Genomic DNA, 21,726 nt, shown 5'->3' on the forward strand with positions numbered 1-21,726 from the left:
TAATTCTGGTAATTTTAAAGTTACGGTTGTGAAATTTTGAGAATTTTAATTATTTGATGCTTTTATAAACTGTGCCTACCCACAACAGCATACTCCAAAAGACACAAATTAAAAAAAAATAGTACAGTAATTTACATTCTTCAAAAATGTTGATAAAAATTTGTAATTTTGTTAATTCTGAGACTACTGTAATGAAATTTGGCAAATTAATCGTTCTTAACCTGATTCACTAATTAACTGTACTTAATTCCAAAATTATAGAGCAAACGAGACCAATTTTACAATTTTTAATTTCAGGACGAACTAAAAATTTTAAAATTTCTACTTAAAAAATGGTAATTTTAGTAATTTATAAGTTATGATTGTGCCAAATTAGAAAATTATAGAGCAAACAAGACAAATTTAATATTTTTTTATTTTTAAGACAAACCAAAATTTTGAAACTTTTACTTAGAGCTTGAATCTCTGGTGATTTTAATGCTGTGGTTGTAAAATTTGGGGATTTTTAATTATCAGTAGCCGTTTCCACTTCGATTACTGATAAGAAAAGTAACGTAGAACTAAAAACTTCACCGGCCATGAATTTTTTATCAACGTGTGTTTGGGGCGATAAAAGTGATATTTACATGCCTCCCAACTTCCTCAAATTTCAGCTTGATTTATTTATCGATCGCGATGTTTATCATTGGCTGTTATTCCATTTCTTCAGAATCTGTTTTGTCTGATAAAAACGCTCCCAATTTGAAGTAACTTAAAATTTTTATCCCTCGAGAGGATTGAGTGGGAAACTTTAAATCTCACCTGTGCGTCGCTCCTGCCTGTAATAACTCAACTAAAATTGCATCCGAGCAATTAACCGATTAAAAGAGCGTTTAATACTTTAAGCCCGCAATTTATTTTTCAGATGTGTCTGAAACCGTACTGAACAAGCCCTCTTACTTGATTTTAACAGATTACTTGCAGGGTTTCTTAAAAATATTACGGGCAATTAGGGTATGAATTGTAGGCCCGACGTGATTCCAGGAAGATTTGTGGAGGTTATCCTTGCGCAGGAGCGAAATTTCTGAGGTCTGGTGCGTGTGGACTATCAGCGGAAGATCTACAGACTTTGTACAGCGTTTTTAATTAATTTTTAATTAAGATTGTGTCCTCAAATCCAATAAAACGAATTAATGAGATTGGAATTATTACGGGACCACACCGCTCTGAAATTCACTCTCGGCATCACACGACGAACTTTGCTTTTTACTGCATAACTTTTATGTGCGTACGAAAGGAGTTTAATATTACAGAGGCCTCTTAAACGAGGAAATATTAGGTAATTAAGTTTAGGGTTACCAAGGGATTCGTGATGCGTGTCTGCACGGGTCAAGCTGTCCATTTAATTTAAATAAGGCGAAGTGGGTTCGCAAAATTAGGAACGCACGGCGTTAAGGTTAAGTACAACCATAATTTTGGTTGAGATCTTATCGAAAAGGACTTAAATGCGATTGATAACATCGGCAGTTGTGCACGTAACTAAGCATTGTGGTTTCCTACACTTTGCACAAAAAGACTCGGAAACTATTTTATGTTTATCCATTTAGGTCTAATTGCTATTGAACGGGGCTTTTTGACTCTGACGTTGATTAGCTTTGATGGCGCCTGGTTAACAAAGGGAACTAAAACCGTAAGTTCCGTTTATAGCCTGGGGGAAAGTGAAATGAAATATCGCAGTTTTTCGATTGGCGGCAATAAAATCAACGGGATAAGAAGGGATGTTTAATTTAAGGGCTCATGCAATATTTCCCTTATGAACGCTGCGAAATAAGGTTTTTAAACGAATTTTTGAACAAGCTGAAAAATTCAGAACTTGGCTATTACTGCAAACCCAAAGCTTCTGGCCAGAAACAGGACTACTTATTGAGGACGATTTTGGACTATATTACAATCATCGATAACTTTTGGACGAAATTCGTACTGAAGCAGCGGAAAGTCGTTTCTAAAGAGGAATTTTTTGTTGATTCTGAATCCGAAAACAGATCAAGACTTGGAGATATTTGGAAGCCAAGTTTGTATTTTGTACGTGTCGCGTTCACTTTTTAATTAGTCCTGAGTATAAAAAATTATAAAAATTGTTTCCTTTGCTCTATAATTTTGTAACTTAGTACAGTTAATAATCAGGTTAAGAACAATTATTTTTGCAAATTTTATTACAACAGTCTTAAAATAACCAAAATTATAAATTTTTCTGAAAATTGTGGAAGGATTATGAAAATCGCTAAAATATTTTTTTTAAATTCGTCTCTTTTGGTGTATTCGGTTCTAAGTAGGCACAATTAATAAAAGCAACAAATGATTAAAAATCTCCAAGTTATAAAACCGTAGCTTTAAATTTAGGAGAATTACCATTTTTTAAGAAAAACATTTGAACTTTGTAGTACCCCAACAATAAAAATTGTCAAATTTGTCTCGATTGCTTTATAATTTTGTAATTTATTACAGTTAATGGTCAGGTCCAGAGCAATTAATTTGCCAAATTTTATTACAACAGCCTTAAAATTACCAAAAATTACAAATTTTTGACAAAATTTTGGAACGATTATGTAAATCGCTGAAATATTTTTTTCAAAATTTGTGTCTTTTAGTGTATGCTGTTGTAGATTGGCACAGTTTATAAAAGCATCGAATGATGAAAAATTCTCAAATTTGAGCAAAATTACCATTTTTTAAGTAAAAATTTTGAAATTTTTAGTTTGTTTTGAGAATAAAATATTGTAAAATTTGTCTTATTTGCTCTATAATTTTGTAATTTGGTACGGTTAATAATCAGGTTTAGAACAATTAACTCGCTAAATTTTATTACAAAATCGTTAAAATTACAGAAATTACAATTTTTTTATCAAAATTTTGAAAGAATTGAAGTGTAAATCGCTGAACTGTATATTTTTTTAAATTCGTGTTTTTTGGTGTATGTTGTTGTAAGTAGGAACAGTTTATAAAGGCATCGAATAATTGAAATTTCCAAAATTTTACAACCGTAGCTTTAAACTTACCAGAATTACAATTCTTAAGTCAAAATTTTGAAATTTTTAGTTCGTTCTAAAACTCAAAAATTGTAAAAATTGTCTCGTTTGCTCTATAATTTTGTAATTTGGTACAGTGAACAATCAGGTTAAGAGCAATTAACTCCTAAAATTTTATTACAATAGCGTTAAAATTATGAAAATTACAAATTTTTGTCAAAATTTTGGAAGAATTATGTAAATCACTGAATATATTATTTATATTTTTATATATTTTTATATATATATATTTTTTTAAGCTCGTGTCTTTTGATGTATTGTGTTGTGAGTAGGCACAGTTTATAAAGACTTCGAATACTTAAAAATTTTCAAATTTGCAACCGTAGCTTAAAAATTAGCAGAATTACAATTTTTAAGTAAAAATTTTGAAGTTTTTAGTTCGTTCTTGAAATAAAAAATTGTAAAATTTGTCGCATTTGCTCTAAAAGTTTGTAATTTGGTACAATTAATAATCGGGCTAACCAAATTTCATTACAGCAGCATTAAAATAACCAAAAATCACAAATTTAAAAAAAAATGGAAAAAATTAGACTTTAGAACAACGTTTTTCTCGCTGTTTTTCTACATTTTGTTAAGCAGTGTTACTATTATTAAACTTAAAATGTTCAAAAATAAGCTTCTTTGCATTCATAACTGCATTTTAAATACCGCGATATAAAATCTTGGATCGAACCCGTCGCGTGCTTTGTACAAAAATAATTTCCCCCGCGATAATTACAACATAAACCGATTACTATAAGTCCGCAGATCGCAGCAATGAGCCAGAGTGTCGAAGTAAGGCCATAATGTGAAATCCCCGTTATAAAAATCGTAAAATCTCCTCCAATTTGAATGCGATCACTGTTAGAAACTATTTTAGAATTCCAACGATGTTTTAAGGTATACATAAGTTGTTTTAAAACTTTGAAAGTATATGATAACGGATATAGACCAAAGTTTGAAAACGTGTTATAAATTTTCAATACCTCTCCAGATTATGTCCGTAAAATTCTTATTTTCGCGGCGGCGGCAGTTAATTCAGCGCGACACGATTTACGATACGAATAAAAAATCATCTTGTTCCCGATCAAACGTCAATTCAAACTACACGCAATTTGCACTAAATTCCCAGCAAACAACACTGGAGCAAATTGCATGCCCGACGTGCTTTTTAATCTCATGTGAATCTGTACTAGTTTTACGTGCATGTCCGCGTCCATTAGGAAAATTGCGCTGGAAGGAAAGAAGGACGATTTTGAATGGGGGAATTATATAATTTGGAGAAAAATTCGCGCGCGAATAATCCCGTATAATTTTATTTACACATAAAATAGACGGGAATTTTACAGCTCTCGTAAAATCTTGATCAGAGGCGACGATGAGGTCCCATAAATTTGTAAAATGAGATGAAAATGTTGTCGGCGAAAAATGACCTTCAGTCCAGGCAAAATACACACGAAAATTTCAAATGGCTGATTTTTTGGATGGACGTTTATTTTATTGTTTCAAACAAAATGTCAAAAGTCCCCATTAATAGGTGTGCTGCTAAAAAAGTTACGCACTGGTAAATGTTAAAGAAAACAAATATTTGCAAATATCTTGTCGCTGGTAATTCCAATGGCAAAAATACTTATTATGAAAATGTACGTTATCAAATTTGCTACAAAAAAGATTTTGTAATACTTTTCGTGGGAGTTACAATTTTAGTATTTTTCAAAATTTCATGAATTTTATTCTTTTGTGCACCACAGTCGAAACATAGAACATAGTGCGTGTTTTTAGATTGAGAAAGCATTGAGTGAACTTAACCCACGAAATTTTTCAGCAACTTATGAAATTAATCTTTGGCAAATTCTCTTTCATGGTACTTATTTTCTTCAAGAACTTCTTCTAGTTTTTGAGTCTTTAAAGGAGCAGGATAGATTTTATATATATCTTTGTTGAAATCGTACAATTTAGACTCATTTACCTAAGATTCAGGTAAGATGAACCGCTGCAATTACCACATACTCCTATTGAAAAATAAATCTTAACTTTTTCCCCCAAAAATTAAAACTATAACTCTTACTACCATTAAAACAATTACTTTTCACTAGTATATTTGAAATAAATGAAGACACAGTTTTAATTGCCTTCTAAACTTTTTTGTAGTCTTCATGTCTGTCTTCAGCAACAATCAGCAATATTAAAGTTGGTCATTATCAATATTTAAAATTGGTAATGCACAACATTTTTAACCATTCTGTCATTGTAAAGTCCTTTAGAGTTCTTAACAGCAAAAATGGTTTTCGACCATTGACAATAAAACTAGCAAAGTTACGGAATTTTATAGAAACTGCTGGAAATTTGGTTCGGTCTCAAAAAAAAAATTCTAAAATTCCTTTTTTTCGCTCCAAAGGTTTGAAATTTGGTGGAGTTGATACGCGTACCATAAATTATAACGTCAACAAATTTCATTGATTTAGTGTTTAAATTGTCAAAGTTATGTAATTTTAGAGAAAATCTCACGAGACTAAATATTAGCCAATAGAAAAACAGAATTCGGTATGGTTTCTACGGCAATTTAGAAATTTTCCTGGAAATTATTTGCATCTTGCTAACCCAACATGAAATTAATAAGCGGAAATTTTTTCAGCCAATCAGAGAAAAAGTTGTGTATGTTGTCATGGATAATTCTGTTACACAACTTGATTTTTTGTTTGAAATTTAAAATTTTATTAAAAAGCATAGAATGTGTGTGTCTCGTTGCGATTTTCTTACCGAATACGCCCTGGTGCACTGATTAATATCCTGAAATTTTATTCTCATGCATTTCAAAAACGTAATAAGCCCTCGTGTTCCACGTATTAATTAGCCCGAGTGGAACACGAGGGCTAATTACGTTTTTGAAATGCATTCGAAAAAATTTCCTGAAATAATCAATGCACTAGGAATATTATAAGTGAAAATAGTGGCGTTTTTCATTCTTCCGAAGAATAAAAATTTCTAAAATTGTTCTTTTTTGCTCTAATATTTTAGCATTTAGCACAGCTAATAAACGCGTCGAAAGTATTAACTGTTCTAATTTTGATTGTTTTGCCGATCAAATTACCAAATTTACAAAATTTTATAATAAATGGAAGAAAATTTTGGTTTATCCTCTCAATAAAAATTTCTAAAAATGCTTCTTCTTGCTCTAAAATTTTGAGATTTAATAAAGTTATTAAGGGTGTAGTAAATTATATTGTCGACAGATTTTATTGTTTTAGCGTTTAAACGGGCAAAGTTTTAATTTTTTAGAAAATGACTTTATTAATCTTTCTTAGAAAAAAAATTTCTAAATTTGCTATTTTTGTATATTTTGGCATTTGGCAACGTTAATAAATATGTAAAAGTAGTAAATAGTCCAATTTTTATTGTATTGGCGTTAGAATTACTAAATACACGGAATTCAATAGAATAAAGAGGAAAATTTTCGTTTATCTTGTGAAAAAAAAATTCTAATATTCCTCTTTCTTGCTCTAATATTTTAACAGTTGGCACAGTAAATAAACATGCCAAAAATAATATCTCCCCTAATTTTGATTGTCTTAACGTAAAAATTACCAAAATTACGGAATTTTATACTAAATAGAGGGAAATTTTGGCTTACCTTCTTAATAATTTTTTTAAAAATTGCTCTTTCGTGCTCAAATATTTTACCATTTGGCAATGTTAATAAACGTGTCAAAAGTAGTAACTAGTTCAATTTTGATTGTCTTAGCGTTAAAACTATCAAAATTACGGAATAGTAAATTGGAATAAAATGTTAAATTCTCATGAGTCTGTGAATTCTAAGAGCAGTCTTTAAAATACTTAATTACTTAATTTACGTTCCGTTTTATTTTCAGGTGGTTTTTATGGCACGAATGACAGAACAGTGCAATAAATGAGGAAAAATGCAGGGAAAAAGACAAATGAGGTGGCTGGCCGCTCTCCTGCTTCTGGTGAGTACAAAAATCAGTTTTTACGTCGTGACAAAACTAGGGAATTTCGTTCTTTTCGCACGTAATTAATGCCTGGGATCGTCTCGCAGGCACGGTGGAACTTATTCTGCGTTACCTGTTTTCTATGCAAATTCGATTTACATATCACTATATGAATCTACAGTTTTAATAAGTGACATGAATATCTTTCTAGGAACTACAACGAACTATTTGTGGAACGGAAAAAACTAGGATTTCGAACCGGAAAGCTTTTAATTGTTTGTAACCAAAATTGAACCGGTCAATCCTGCTAAACGACAACAAAACGCTCCCACAAATAAAATTTTGTTTTTAATTGGATTTCCGCAAATACGACATTGTTTGGTAAATCTGTTGAATATTTATGAGGTTTTCCCCCATGCACAGTACAAGATTTACGCATGATTGATTATTACGAAAAAAGTACATTTATCATGACGTGATTGCTTTATTTTAACGGTGGGAAATATCTTCTTAGGCTTCTTTTAATCGAAATTGTTCATTACGGGTTTTCAAAATTTTGACTTAAAATTGTAATTCTGCTAATTTTAAGGCTACAGTTGTGAAATTTAAAGATTTTTAATTATTTGATGTCTTTATGAACTGTGCCCACTTACAACAGCATACACCAAAAGAATCGAATTTTCAAAATTTTTATTTCAGCGATTTACATTATTCTTTCAAAATTTTGAAAAAAAAAATCGAATTTTGGCAATTTTAACACTGTTGTTATAAAATTTGGAGAGTTAATTGCTCGTAACCCAATTATTAATTGCAAAATTATAGAGCAATCAAGACAAATTTTTCAGTTTTGTATTTTCAGGACAAAGTAAAAATTCCATAATTTTGACTTAAAAATTGCAATTTTTGTAATTTTAACGCTGCTGTAATTAAATTTGGAGAGTTAATTCTTCTTTACCCAAATATTAACTGTACCAAATTGCTAAACCATAGAATAAACGAGAATAATTTTACAATTTTTTAATTTTTAGAACAAATTAAAAATTTCAAAATTTTTGCTTAAAAAATGGTAATTTCAGCAATCTTCAAACTACGGTTGTGAAATTTGAGAAATTTTAATTATTTGATACCTTAATAAACTGTACCTACTTTCAACAAGAAAAAAATAAAAAATTTGAAAAAAATATATTTCAGCGATTTACATACATTATTCTTGCAAAATTTTGAAGAGAAATTTGTAATTTTGGTAATTTAAAGGTTGTTGTTCTGAAATTTAGGGTATTAATTGTTCTTAATCGAATTATTAACTGTACCAAATTACAAAATTATAGAGCAAACATGACAAATTTTACAATTTTTTGGCTTTAGAACGAACTAAAAATTTTAAAAATTTGACTTAAAAATTGTAATTCTGGTAATTTTGAAACTACGGTTGTGAAATTAGGGGATTTTTAATTATTCGATACCTTAATAAACTGTGCCTACTTACAAACAGGAAAAAATTAAAAAGACGAAAAAAAAAATGTATTTCAGCAATTGACATTTTTCTTCCAAAATTTTGAAGAAACTTTTGTAATTTTGGTAATTTTAACGCTGTTGTAATGAAACTTGGTAAGTTAATTGTTCTTAACCCGATTATTAACTGTACCAAATTACAAAATCATAGAGCAAACGAGACAAATTCTACAGTTTTTTATTCCCAGGACAAATTTTCAAAATTTTGTCTTTAAAATTAAAGACGCTTTTGCGGGCGCCCACAAGTGTTGCCACACCCCCTATACAATAATTTATGTGTCGGTTTTATGGAGATGTCGGAAGCAGAGCTTTACACAGTTTACAGTTTTGTAAATTAGGTTCTGCGAAACTGCAACAATGTCTTTAACATTCAAACTCCAAGTGACCGCAACTATGTTATCCAGACAACGGAATGGTCGGGAGCGGCTACGCCGCCTCCGACGCGTTGTTACGTTTTTTCTCGGGGGTGTAGATCATCCCAGATACACGAATCCGACTATTATCATTAAAATCGGGTAAATGGAGCGGAAACGGATTTAATATAAGGATCGAGGAGTTTGGTGCGAAAGAGGTTTCGGGTAATTTAGTGCTACAGACCACTGGATATGGATGTAATACCCGGATGTGTTTTTTTACTTGTGTTTGTTGTTCTTTGATAAAAACAGGAAGCGGCGTTTAGCGGGGGTTGATTTCTCATCCCTGCGTACAGTCAGCAGCAAAAGAAATGTGCTGATGGTGCTCACAACGGGTGGTTTCTTTAAATTCTTGACTAAAACTATGGCAAAGTTCTAAGATCAACATTTCGCTTATTATTTGGAAGAAACTTGCGTTATTATTTTACGCAGAATTTTTCGCAGATTCCAAATATGAATGAATGAAGATGTGACAACAAATAACTGAGTTATGGCCGATCAAAGTTTCGGTTAGTTAATTTTCATTTTTCCTAATTTTTCCTAAATTTTTAATGTTAAATATCTCGAAAACTATTAAAGATATTGAGATGCGGTTTGCGCCATCTCTTTCCCTGGCTTATTTTCAAAATCCCAAAATTCGATAGACCATTTTTTACTAAAAAAAATTACGATTTAATTTATTTTGGCCATAACTCGTAAACTATTTGTCCGATCGATCTCAAATTCGGTCATTTGATAGATTTTGGGTTCCTCTTTCGATGAATGTAAATTCAAAGGTATTAAACGTTTTCACCTTGAATATCTTCAATATCTCGGAAACTACGACAGATCGAAAGAAACGGTTTTCACCATCGTTTTTCTCGCAATTGTTTAGCTGAGAAATCGTTATTATATTTTTCAAAAGTCAGTTTTGGAAAAACTCCTGACTATTTCAAATTTTTGCGGTAAATATCTCGCTTACTTTTGGGTCAAACTTTTGACATTTGGGCTTGTTTTACGGAGAATTTCACGCAGATTTTAAATCCCTAAATCAACGTACAACAACAAATAACTGATTTATGGCTAATAAAACGTGAAGCTGAGTCAACTTTTTTTTGCTGTTGGCTGCAGGTTCAAAGTTGTCTTAAATAATTTAACCGGCGGATTATTTCTGAGAGGTTAAAGGATTTCGGACTTATTTCCGACAGCGGGGGCTAAAAAAGATTACAGTTGTAACTTTTCAGCGACATCCGTACGGGAGATTCATCTTTTTCAGGGGTGACAGGTCAATCTGTTGGGTCCCTCTGTGTACGTTATGCCTTGTTCCAACAGAACAGCCCCCGTCGTTGACCTAGTCACCTCGAGGTCATCTGTCTTTGACAAGCCATCCTACGTAGAACTTTCCACGGTAATGTCGCAATATCGCGATCGGATATCTAAATTATTTACTCGCACGAACGTGGCTTTCTTTGAGGATTCGCAAAAGCTCGCAGTTCACGTAGAAACATCGCAAGTCCGTGACAGGAGCGAAACAAAAACAGACAGAGCTAATGCGAGGGAAGAATAAAATATCGCGACAGGAACAAGACGAGCTGTTAAAAAAGTTCATTTTTGAAGTTGGGATCGAACTGCGCTTTTGCCTTATCGTGATGTTAATATTTTATTGCATTGTAGTAATGACTCTTCTGTTGAAAACGGGGAATGGAGTTTTATGAATTATTTCTCGATTGTGGTATTTTTCTCGTCATTCTAATGGACTTGTGTCTTGTAACGAGATTACGACTGAAAACAGATTAACGGTGGCTTCAAGTAACCAGTTTATTGCGTATTAAATAAACATAAAACGTTTGTTTTAGACGTTTCTACGTATTAACAAAGTCTGCAAATCGTAAACTGAAACTTGCTGCCGACGAACTCTATGCAAGAATTGCGCTTTATTTTTCTGGGTTTATCGTCCACGATTAACAGAGTTTTCAAACTCTATTTTCTTATGACCTGTAACTCCAGTTATTTAAACGACGTAACAATCAAATTTTGGGAGATTACTAATTTGGAGTTGGTTATTAAGTGTAGCAAATTTCAAAATTATAGATCAAACGAGACAAATTTTGGAATGTTTTATTTTGAAGATGAACTAAAATGTATGGAAAACTATTAAACGGGCTGTAACTCTGGTAATTTTAATCAAACAGCAATAAAATTTTTGAGAAAAACTAATTAGGACTGTACAAAATTTCAAAATTATACATCTGGGAAAAATTTTGAAATTTTTTATTTTGAGACTGAACTAAATATTTCTGAAAAAATATGATTTTGGCTCTAAATCATGTAATTTTAAAGCCATTTTAATCGATTTTTGGGAGATTACTAATTTGGACTTGGTTATTAAGTGTAGCAAATTTCAAAATTATAGATCAAACGAGACAAATTTTGGAATGTTTTATTTTGAAGATGAACTAAAATGTATGGAAAACTATTAAACGGGCTGTAACTCTGGTAATTTTAATCCCACAGCAATAAAATTTTTGAGAAAAACCAATTAGCCACTGTACAAAATTTCAAAATTATACATCATCTGGGAAAAATTTTGAAATTTTTTATTTTGAGACTGAACTAAATATTTCTGAAAAAATATGATTTTGGCTCTAAATCATGTAATTTTAAAGCCATTTTAATCGATTTTTGGGTGAGTACTAATTTAGACTTAGTTATCAACTGTTGAAAATTTTAAAATTACAAATCAAACGAGACAAATTTTGAAATATTTTATTTTGAGGATAAACAAAAATTTATGGAAAAAGTTAAACTGGCCGTAACTCTGGTAATGTTAATGCCACAGCAATGAAATTTTTAAAGGAATCTAAATTGCGCTTGGTTATTAACTATAAATTTTTTTAAAATTATACATTATCTGGGAAAAATTTTGGAATTTTTTATTTTGAGACTGAACTAAAAATTTATGAAAAAATATTATTCTGGCTCTAAATCAGGTAATTTTAACGCCATTTGAATCAAATTTTAATATTTTTATTTCAGACTTAGTTATCAGCTGTAGTAAATTTTAAAATTATAAATCAAACGAGATGAATTTTGATTACTAATTAAGACTTAGTTATAAACTGTAAAAAATTGCAAAATTTTAGATCAAACGAGACAAATGTTGAATTTTTTTATTTTGAAGATGACCAAAAAATTGCCGAAAAATATAACTTGAGTAATTTTATTGCCATAGCAACCAAATTTTTAGACGTTACTAATTTGCGCTTGGCTATTAACTGTGAAGAATGCCAGAATTATAAATAAAATAAGACAAATTTTGGATTTTTATATTTGAGGATGAACCAAATATTTATGAAAAAATATGAATCTGGCTCTAAATTAGGTAATTTTAACGCCATTTTAATCAAATTTTGGGAGATTACTAATTTGGACTTGGTTATTAACTGTAGAAAATTTCAAAAATTTAGATCGAACGCGACAAGTTTTGGAATTTTAAATTTGAAGGATAACCACATAAACGATTTTTTGTACGACCTTCGGCTCGTGCATATAAATGGCCCACGCGTAAAAAAAGCACTATTTTAGCCACTTGTTGTATAAAATACTATTTTTTATGAAGAAATAGGCTGAGCCCACTCATGCACCTCTCCGCCACAACTAGAAGTGCATGTAAACTAATGGCTTGCGTGTCAATGCGTCAAAAAAGGTGAGTTCAAAAATACCGCCAATATCCCCAAGGCGAAGAGCCCCATAATTCTTTTATATAATTAAGATTCGGCGCCTATGTAAATTTTACAGCCTCATGATGGTTTATATCAATTTATGTCGGTGCTAAAACGCCATTTAACATAACAGGCCAAACGATACATCAACGGTACAGACGCAGAAATCGAACCGGCATGTATACATAACTATTATTTTTATTGGGATTGGAACTACCCTTGACGCCATATTTCTTCAATATTGAATTCTTTATTGGTCGCTGAGAAATAATGCAATGATGAAGAGGCCAAAACTCTGGTTTATAAAGGTCTGAATTTTGAATTCCGGTGACGTTTTTCATCAGTCGGAGCCCATTATCAGAGGCGTAAAATTTATTAGCTATTTACACCCTCCAGGCCGTTGCTGTTGCTCCGTAACGAATGATACCTGGGAAAAACGCTTGTAGGCGCTAACGACATTGATAAGACGAAGATTTAAATCGCCGAAATGGTAGTAAACAAAGAAACGGGAGGAGAAAAAATTAAAACTTGCTTCTAGGACCATAAATATCCCTGAAATATTTTACGTAATAAAGGTGGGAGATAACACAGGTACACTACGTTCCTCCAGGCTGATACCAAAACACAAATTCGATTACCAGAGAGAACTAATAAATGAAGTCTACACGGAAGTTTTCAACTTGGAGACTACATTTTATGATATTAAAAGTTTCAGGTTTGAAATTAGTTCCGGTAGACCGGGCCGGTGTACCCGATCATGTATTATTAACTTTAGATTGAAAGCGAAGTACTCTTCTCATCACTCTCGGTCAACCACCAGCCATGTTCTTAATTACTGCAGATTTGCCCAGAAACTTGCTTTTTCGTCGAGTTAGTTTGCTGGTTATTAGAGAGAGTAGAGCCATCACGAGTTTGCTTCTAAACCACTTATAGTCTATGTAAAATAAACATAAACCTCGGAAAAATTCGCATAAAGCTGTTTTTCTGTGTGGACTTTCATTTTATTATTCTGAACAAATTGTCAAAAGTCCCCATCGATAGGTGTACTGCTAAAAATGTTACGCGGTGGTAAATGTCAAAGAAAACAATTCTTTGCAAATATTTCGTCACAGATAATTCTAACGGCAAAAAATTAGTACTTTTAACACGTTTATTAACAATGCTAAATGCCAAGATATTTGAGCAAGAAAGAGCAATTTTGAAAAGTTTTATTACGAGGTTAAGCCAAAATTTCCTTCTATTTACTACAAAATTTCGTAATTTTAGTTATTTTAACGTCAAGACAATCAAAATTAGGGTAGTTACTTTTTTTGGCATGTTTATTTATTATGCCAAATGCCAAAATATTGGAACAAGAAAGAACAATTTTAGATTTTTTTCTGACAAGAAAAATCTCTTCATTCTATTGAATTCCGTATCTTTGGTAGTTTTAACGCCAATACAATAAAAATTGGACTATTTACGACTTTTAACATGTTTATTAACTGTGCCAAATGGCAAAATATTAGAACAAGAAAGAGCAAATGAAATTTTTACTCTAAGGAAGATTAAAAATAGTTTCCATTTTCTACAAAATTACGTAACTTTGCCAGTTTAAACGCTAAAACAATAAAATTTGTCGACACTATAATTTACAACACACTTATTAACTTTACTAAATCTTAAAATTTTAGAGCAAGAAGGAGCATTTTTATAAATTTTTATTAAGAGGATAAACCAAAATTTCTTTCGATTAATTATAAAATTTCGAAAATTTGCTAATTTGAACGCCAAGGCAATTAAAATTAGAACAGTTATTACTTTCGACGCGTTTATTAACTGCGCTAAATGTCAAAATATTAGAACAAAAAAAAAACAATTTTAGAAATTTTTGTTCTTCGAAAGAATGAAAAATGCCACTATTTTCACTAAAATTACAATTTTAAGAATTTTAGAATTTTTTATTTTGGGGCCGAACATAAAACCATGGATTAAAATTAATTTTCGGTGCAGAAGCTGGAATGATTAGGTCTGTTCGACCTTTAAAATTTTCAGCAGTTTTTATAAAATTCGGTAACTTTGCTAGTTTTATTGTCAATGGTCGAAATCTATTTTTGTTTTTATGAACTCTAAAGGATTTTGCAGTGACAAAGTGGTTAAAAATGTTGTGCATTACAAATTTTAAATACAATTTGTAATGACCAACTTTATTATTGCTGATTGTTGCTGAAGACAGACAAGAAGACTAAAATGAAGTTTAGAAGGCAATTAAAACTGTGTCTTCATGTATTTCCAATAAACTAGTGAAAAGTAATTGTTTTAATGGTTGTAAGAGTTATAGTTTTAATTTTGCGCGAAAAAGTTAAGTTTTATTTTTTAACAGCAAGTAGTAATTGCCGCGGTTCATCTTACCTGAATCTTAGGTAAATGAGTCTAAATTGTACGATTTTAACAAAAATATACATAAAATTCATTCTCTAAAATTTTGTGGGTTAAGTTCACTCAATGCTTTCTCAATCTAAAAGAAGGCACTAAGTTTGACTGTGGTGCACAAAAGAATAAAATTCTTGAAATTTTGAAAAATACTTTCATATCTCAAAAATTGGAACTCCTACGAAAAATATTACGAGATCTTTTTTGTGTCAAATTTGATAAGGTCCTTTTTTTTGTAATAAGTATTTTTGCCATTGGAATCACCAGTGAACAAGATATTTGCAAATATTTGTCTTCTTTGACATGTACCACCGCGTAACTTTTGTACCAGCACACCTATAGATTGGGACTTTTGACATTTTGACAAAAAATCAGCTTTATAAGAATTATTCCGAAGTTTTGAAAATTTGCCTGAACTATTCATTAAAAATGAAAGGTGTCGAAGCAAAATAAAAGCAGCTCTGTATTTTACGACGACTTCTATAAGAGGCTGCAATAAAAATATCTCATGTCTCCGTTCGTTAAGCGTAATTTTACGACGTCACTTTGATGTGATTCTTGTTGTTCTCGTACATATTTGAATTAGGGCACATCTGCAACCTGTCGCAAGATGCGGCAAAGTCCATAAAGCGGGCATTCGCAGAACGCCACCTGGCCGGAGCGACAATATCAACGATTTTTCCTTCAACTCGGTTTTCCCTCGAGCTGAACTGCCATGTTAACCAGCTTAAATAAAACGTACTTTTCAATACAACCCCACATTAATTAGTTTCGAAGCAATTACCATCCCCGAAAAGCCTGTTAAAACAAAAGTAACTTTATTATAGAACTGATTTCGGCGCTTGTTTCCCTTTCAACTTATAAACTGGCGAATTTCGCGATTGAGATCGAAAACTAATCTGGAGGGTGATTGGTGCACGCTGGCACTGCCACTCAAGCGTCGCCTTCGCAGTTGTTGGCTGTTGACACCTGAATTTTCGAAGAATAAATAAAATAAACAGACGTGGAGGAGCGTGTTTGGAGAGGAAACGTGGTCATATTGATGAGATTGAGAATTCTGAGCAGGTGCGTTAATTCCACATACATTCGCCCTACTTTATGAGGTCTTACTCTGTAACTTGGCAAATAACTCAAGTGAATGTTCCTCAAGGGAAAGAGAAATACGATTCGGGTTAGAAGGGGTAATACAATTTGATGCAGGTTGTGTCACGGTATTGTTTTCATAATTTGCAAGAAGTTGGAGGAAGAAGAATCCTCTACAAAATAGCACTATTGATGTACGGCCCATTGTGTTCCTTCTAGTTAAATTTAACAACTCTTCAGCTACCATGAGCCTTACCTCATTGAAATGTCAGCCAGAGCTGATCACTCGGTAATAAGATCACTTCTAATCTCACATCGTTTATCCTTCAGCTGTTATTAAATCTGAGTTAGACAGGACATGAAGTCGAGACAAGTTAGAACTTGGAATTGGTTTGCAGAGTGAGTTTAGATGCGCGACATAGTGGCGTCACGTTATGGACCGCATTGCCCTGCCAACAACATTACGGCGATGACGATCAGGACTATGTTAATCTGCAAAGCTCGCAAACGCTGAAATTGCTCCAAATAGCTTCAGCTTTTTCAGGTTTTAATTCTAGTCGAACTAATCGAGAGGGGAGATATTGCTTTACGTGTCCATAAATAATAAAAAACGGTTTCGGGACGTTTTGAAAGTTTTATGCGGTCTAAAAATACGCTGAATGTCAGCCGGAATAAACAATCCGGGAAATATCACAGATCCGTTTGTCTGACGCTAAATCAATGCGGGGCGAGTTTTAACTTTCAGCGGGCTTTAATTATAAAAGGTATCGTATTTAGTTGCTAGTTTGGGGATTCAATTTGGGATTCTGGAGCGTTGTTTATTCGGGATTAAGGGGATTTCGGGCGCATTTTGCTTATGGAATTGCAGTGGAAAGTTAAAATAAAATATCTTCAGAATCAAGCGCTCATTTTACGCAGAATTTCACGCAGAGTTGTTGCCAGAGGGTCAAAATTTTGGAGGTTCGAAACTAATCTCCGGAATTAAGGCAAATATAAAAAAAGTCCCGTTTAAAATCGTTTTTCTTGCAATTTTTTAGCTTTGAAATCGATCTTCGATAGTTCGAATTCGAAATTTTAATTTTTTCAGTATGAAACTTAGCTGCTTTACGGTCACTAATTCTGACACATTCGATATCTCGCTTATTTATAAAGTAATCTTAACATGTTGGTGCTCATTTTACGCAGAATTTTACGTACAATCCAAAAAGCTAAAATTTAAAAATATTAAATTTTAAATTGGAAAATAGCTCAATATCTCCGAAACTAAAAAAGATTTTGAGAAACAGTTTGCTTCATCGTTTGATTGAAAATTACCCCAATATGACCTCTTCGAAACAGTTTTTGGCGCATAGTACTAAACGCAGTTTTCGCCTCGAAACAGCTTTTTCAAAATGACCCTAAAAACACTCTCTGAAAATCTATTTCGGTCGATATCTCGTTTATTTCTTAAAGAAATTTGAGCTTTATGGGCTCATTTTACGCAGAATTTCGTGCAACAAATAACGAGTTAGAGGCGTTTGAAATTTCGGTTAGTCGCCAGAGGACCAAAATTTTGAAACTCCGGACACGATTTTTCCTGATATCTCCGGAATTATGGCAAATATAGCAAAACCGTTTTCGAAATAGTTTTTCTCGCAATTTTTTACCTTAGAAATCGATTTTAGATAGTTCAAATTCAAAATTTTAAATTTAAGTTTCAGTCTTTTAGTCTCTAATTCAGACTCTGCAATCTTATCGTATTGCTGCTTATTTTACGCAGAATTTCAGACAGAATTCAAAACTGTGCAATTTTTTAACGTACGTCAACAAAAAACCAAATTATTAACATACGATCTGAGATTACGTGTGTTTGGAAAAAATGAAAAGTTTGAAAATTTGGTAGTTACATTTTTGATTAGAAATAACTTAACCTAGAACTGCCTATTTGGATCCAAAAGGGCAAAACTTGATTAATTTGTGTTTATTGAATGTTGGCCTTCCTGTGTCCTAAAGCCATTAGCATTGTTTACCTAGTTGTGCAATATTCCCATATTTGAAGTCTCATCTCTGTGTGTCAAACAGATTAATATAGCAGAGACAACAATATCGATTTCAAACTAATATTTTGGTATTAATATCCATAACCAAACACCAAATTACCACAGTAGTTCCCGGCTGAAAACTCAAACAAACGTAAATATGAGCGAGCATCCATTTATAACATCTAGTAATCACTTCCGTCAATCAATATCTGCATGTAAGAATTGCATTGCTAGCCAGACTATAAATCAGAGCTCATCCAGAGATAAGACAACAATATTGGCCAGTTAATTGCGAGCTAAGAATGCATCTTAGTCGGATTGATTTATTTGCGTGGTGGAAAGACCGCAGTGCTTAAGACGTTGGTCTTTTGGGGTAATTGAAATGAAAGCCATTGTTCCAGGGCCCCCATCATAAAGCCATTAATCTAGACTTGGGGAAAAAATAAATGGAACTAAATAAACGTCCGATACACAAGAAAATTTGAGAGCGTCAGAGAGAAAACGATCAAGTTTCAACTACTTTAAGGATCTGAGTCTTTGGAGATTTTCCGATATGTGTACTTCATGGAACGAAATGTAGGCCAAGAGACCTACATCTGACGTGCACTTTATTGAAAAGGATGCAATCAGATAAATGCATTTGTTCACTTCCTCCACTTTTCATTCTTACATGAAAAATTCTTTGCTGCAAAGATTTATTTTATTGCTTCGTCTAGCTTGTTATTATTGTTTGGAAATTTGAATCGAAACTTCGATTTGGATAATTTATAACTTCTTAAATCTTTTGATTGAGATATAAATTTGAGTGCCACACAGAAACTCCGTCCAAACAAGGAAATCGCTGATCAAACATCTTAATTTATTTTTCTTGGGAATAAATAAAATCGTCATTTCGTTAGATATCTCATTTATTTAGGTTTAATCTACTGGGGTGTGTTGGATATCAAATCTGTAGTCTGCGGACGTTGACGCTTTTCACGCTTCTGCGTCGAGAATTATCTGAACCATTCGTCCATGAATAAACCATCGCTCGTAATTACTGTCTCAAGTTCGAATTATCACTTTATAAGAGCGTGGAGGGGCTTTTTGCTGACTGCCGCCGTTTCGGGGGTGGAGCGAGCAGACGGTTTTTTTCGGGGAGAGTTTATTCAGTTCGTTACTATGGGCAAACAGCGAAAATATGTTTTATTTAAGGCAATTCACGAATAAAATCAATAGGTGAGCCAAACACTGTGTAGAGTGAGCAATTTTATTTTTAGTTTAGTTTTATTTATTTTTATTTTTTGTTTTTCGACCGCCTTTCGTAAATTAGTTGCTCTGCCTTTTAGTCTCTAATTCAGACTCGGTTGTTATCTCCCTTATTTATGAAGCAATCTTAACGTATTGGTACTCATTTTACGCAGAAATCTCACGTAAAATCCGAAAAGCTAAACATTTTTTTGACGTTTTTTCTCGCAATTTTTTACCTTGAAATTGATCTTAGATAGTTCGAATGCAAAGTTTTAATTTTTCGGTGTAGAAGTTAGCTGCCTTTTAGTCTCTAATTCAGATTCGGCCGCTATCTTACTTATTTTTAAACCAATTGTTAAGAATTGTGCTCATTTTACGCAGAATTTCACGTGGCATCCAAAAAAGTAAGATTTGTCTAGATCGGTCCAGAAATAACTGAGTTATGAGCGATCAAAGTTTCGGATATTGAATTTTGAGTTGAAAAATTTTCAGAGCTCGATACTTCCGAAACTAAAAATGATTTTGAGAAACGGTTTACGCCATCATTTTTTTAGGCTTATTTTACTTTAAAATCAACTCTCAAAAGTCTGCGACTCAATCGAAAAAAAAAATTTAATTTTTCGATTTTTGATCGTCTCTCGTAAACTATTTGCTCTATCGATTTGAGATTTGGCTAGTAGGTAGTCGCCAGAGGGTCAAAATTTTGGAGGTTCGCGAACGATTTTGCTCGAAATCTCCGAAATTAACGCGAATATAAAAAAACTCTTTTGTAAATCGTTTTTCTCTAGAAGTTAGAATCTCTTAAAATTAAAATTAAAATTTCCATATTGTTCAGCAATCGAGCTTCTGGTACTTTCTTGTCACGTAGGTCAACATTCGAAATCACCATGGGCACTATCACGTGCGTGTGAAAAGTGTGAACACCCATCAGATGGGGCAACCCGATACGCCATGAGCCCAAATGTTTTGATTTAAGTTGTCAACATCTGTGCTGACAGGCTCATAAATAAAAGATGAAATATTATTAACGAAGTGAATAAATTAATGTGCGCAGCACAATAAAGAGGTGCCTATGGAAATGAAGTAGTTAACAGATTGGACAGGCCATGGAAGACCACCCACCGCGTCGATGACCACTTAAACTTGGTCACCATAAACTCAATAATTTGAATTCTGTAAATTAACTCGCCTGGTCAAATGAAATTAGTTGTTGAGTTTAGTTTAGCGAACGCCTTCAAGCTTGGATAGTTCAAAGCTACCGCGACCAAATGATTAACTTCCATGGGAAGAATAGAGCTGTTAATTTAAAAAGTCGGCTAAGTCAAACTTAAACTTTCGATGTAAAGAACTTCTATACAAAAGTCTTTGTGTTGAACTTGCGCCCCGTAGTCACTTAGTTAATTGTCTTCGCTTGACGAAGTAAATTTGTCGCGAAGAGTAGTTGAGATTTCTGAGTTTTTATCATCTGATTAGATTGCTAATTTTTGGAGCACCTGACACTTGGAAACTTGCTTTTGTTGGGGATCCACTTAATACATGTTACTACATCACTTAATTATTTTCCATTGAATGCATTAACCATAAACAATGCCGAACGGCTCAAACTTTGCCCATTAATTTACACGAAGCGTTATTCAATCGATTTCATGTTGATTGCTGTCGGTTATATTGTTAGCTCCCTCTGAAAATTAGAGTCCAAGAAGTTGAATTGAGTTTTAAACAAATTTATAATTAATTCATTACAGGATGTCGCTTCAAGATCACCGCTTAGTTAGTTAAGGGTCCTGCGACGAAAACCCAATTTAGCAGTAATGTAAACAAGCCCTGGCATGGCGTCGTGGGAAATAACAACAATAGGACTCTTTCCTTTTCCGGTTACTGCCACTTGCTGAAGTACAAATACTCGATACCGGAGGTGCAGCCGAGCTGCCGGAGCCGCTGGAAATCCATTAACCTATTAACGCCCGCGCCAGAAATAATAATTGTTTTTTCATAAATTTTACATATGAGTATGAGGTTTAGTTCAGATAACTGAGCGATTCTACATAAAAAACTTGAATAAAAATGTTTGTCTTCTAGGTTTTTTAAGCTGTTCAAGGACACTGGGCGGATTCATATAGAAACGTTCATTAAATAAATAGAATTAAAATACAGTGCGTTGCAAAATGATAGACGCACCCATTATTTTTATTATTTTAAAACTTACGCATTGAGAACTAACTGCTTTTACTAAAGTTTAGTAAACAAATTTAACAACTTTAATAACCACTATAACTCTTCTTTTAATTATTCGCCAAACTGTAGTTTTATCGACTTCCGAATTCAGCTCGACGAATTTGATTCGCACTGTTTAAAGAATTTGA

At 32.7% G+C, this 21,726-nt stretch overlaps 1 protein-coding gene across 3 annotated transcripts in view; it reads left to right on the top strand.

Annotated features, from left to right (window-relative positions):
• Nucleotides 1-21,726, top strand: part of nolo (ADAMTS-like no long nerve cord) — a 187,233-nt gene that overhangs the window by 60,063 nt on the left and 105,444 nt on the right. For all 3 annotated transcript variants that reach the window (XM_088048657.1, XM_088048665.1, XM_088048674.1), the window contains exon 3: nt 6,914-7,009. In XM_088048657.1, the coding sequence (XP_087904783.1) occupies nt 6,962-7,009 (48 nt within the window). In that variant the 5' untranslated portion in view covers nt 6,914-6,961. The remainder of the gene's footprint in view (nt 1-6,913; nt 7,010-21,726) is intronic.

This window comes from Gnatocerus cornutus, chromosome 1 (genome assembly GCF_029298725.1).
Source record: "Gnatocerus cornutus isolate USDA-ARS CGAHR chromosome 1, icGnaCorn1.1, whole genome shotgun sequence".
Lineage (NCBI taxonomy): Eukaryota > Metazoa > Arthropoda > Insecta > Coleoptera > Tenebrionidae > Gnatocerus > Gnatocerus cornutus.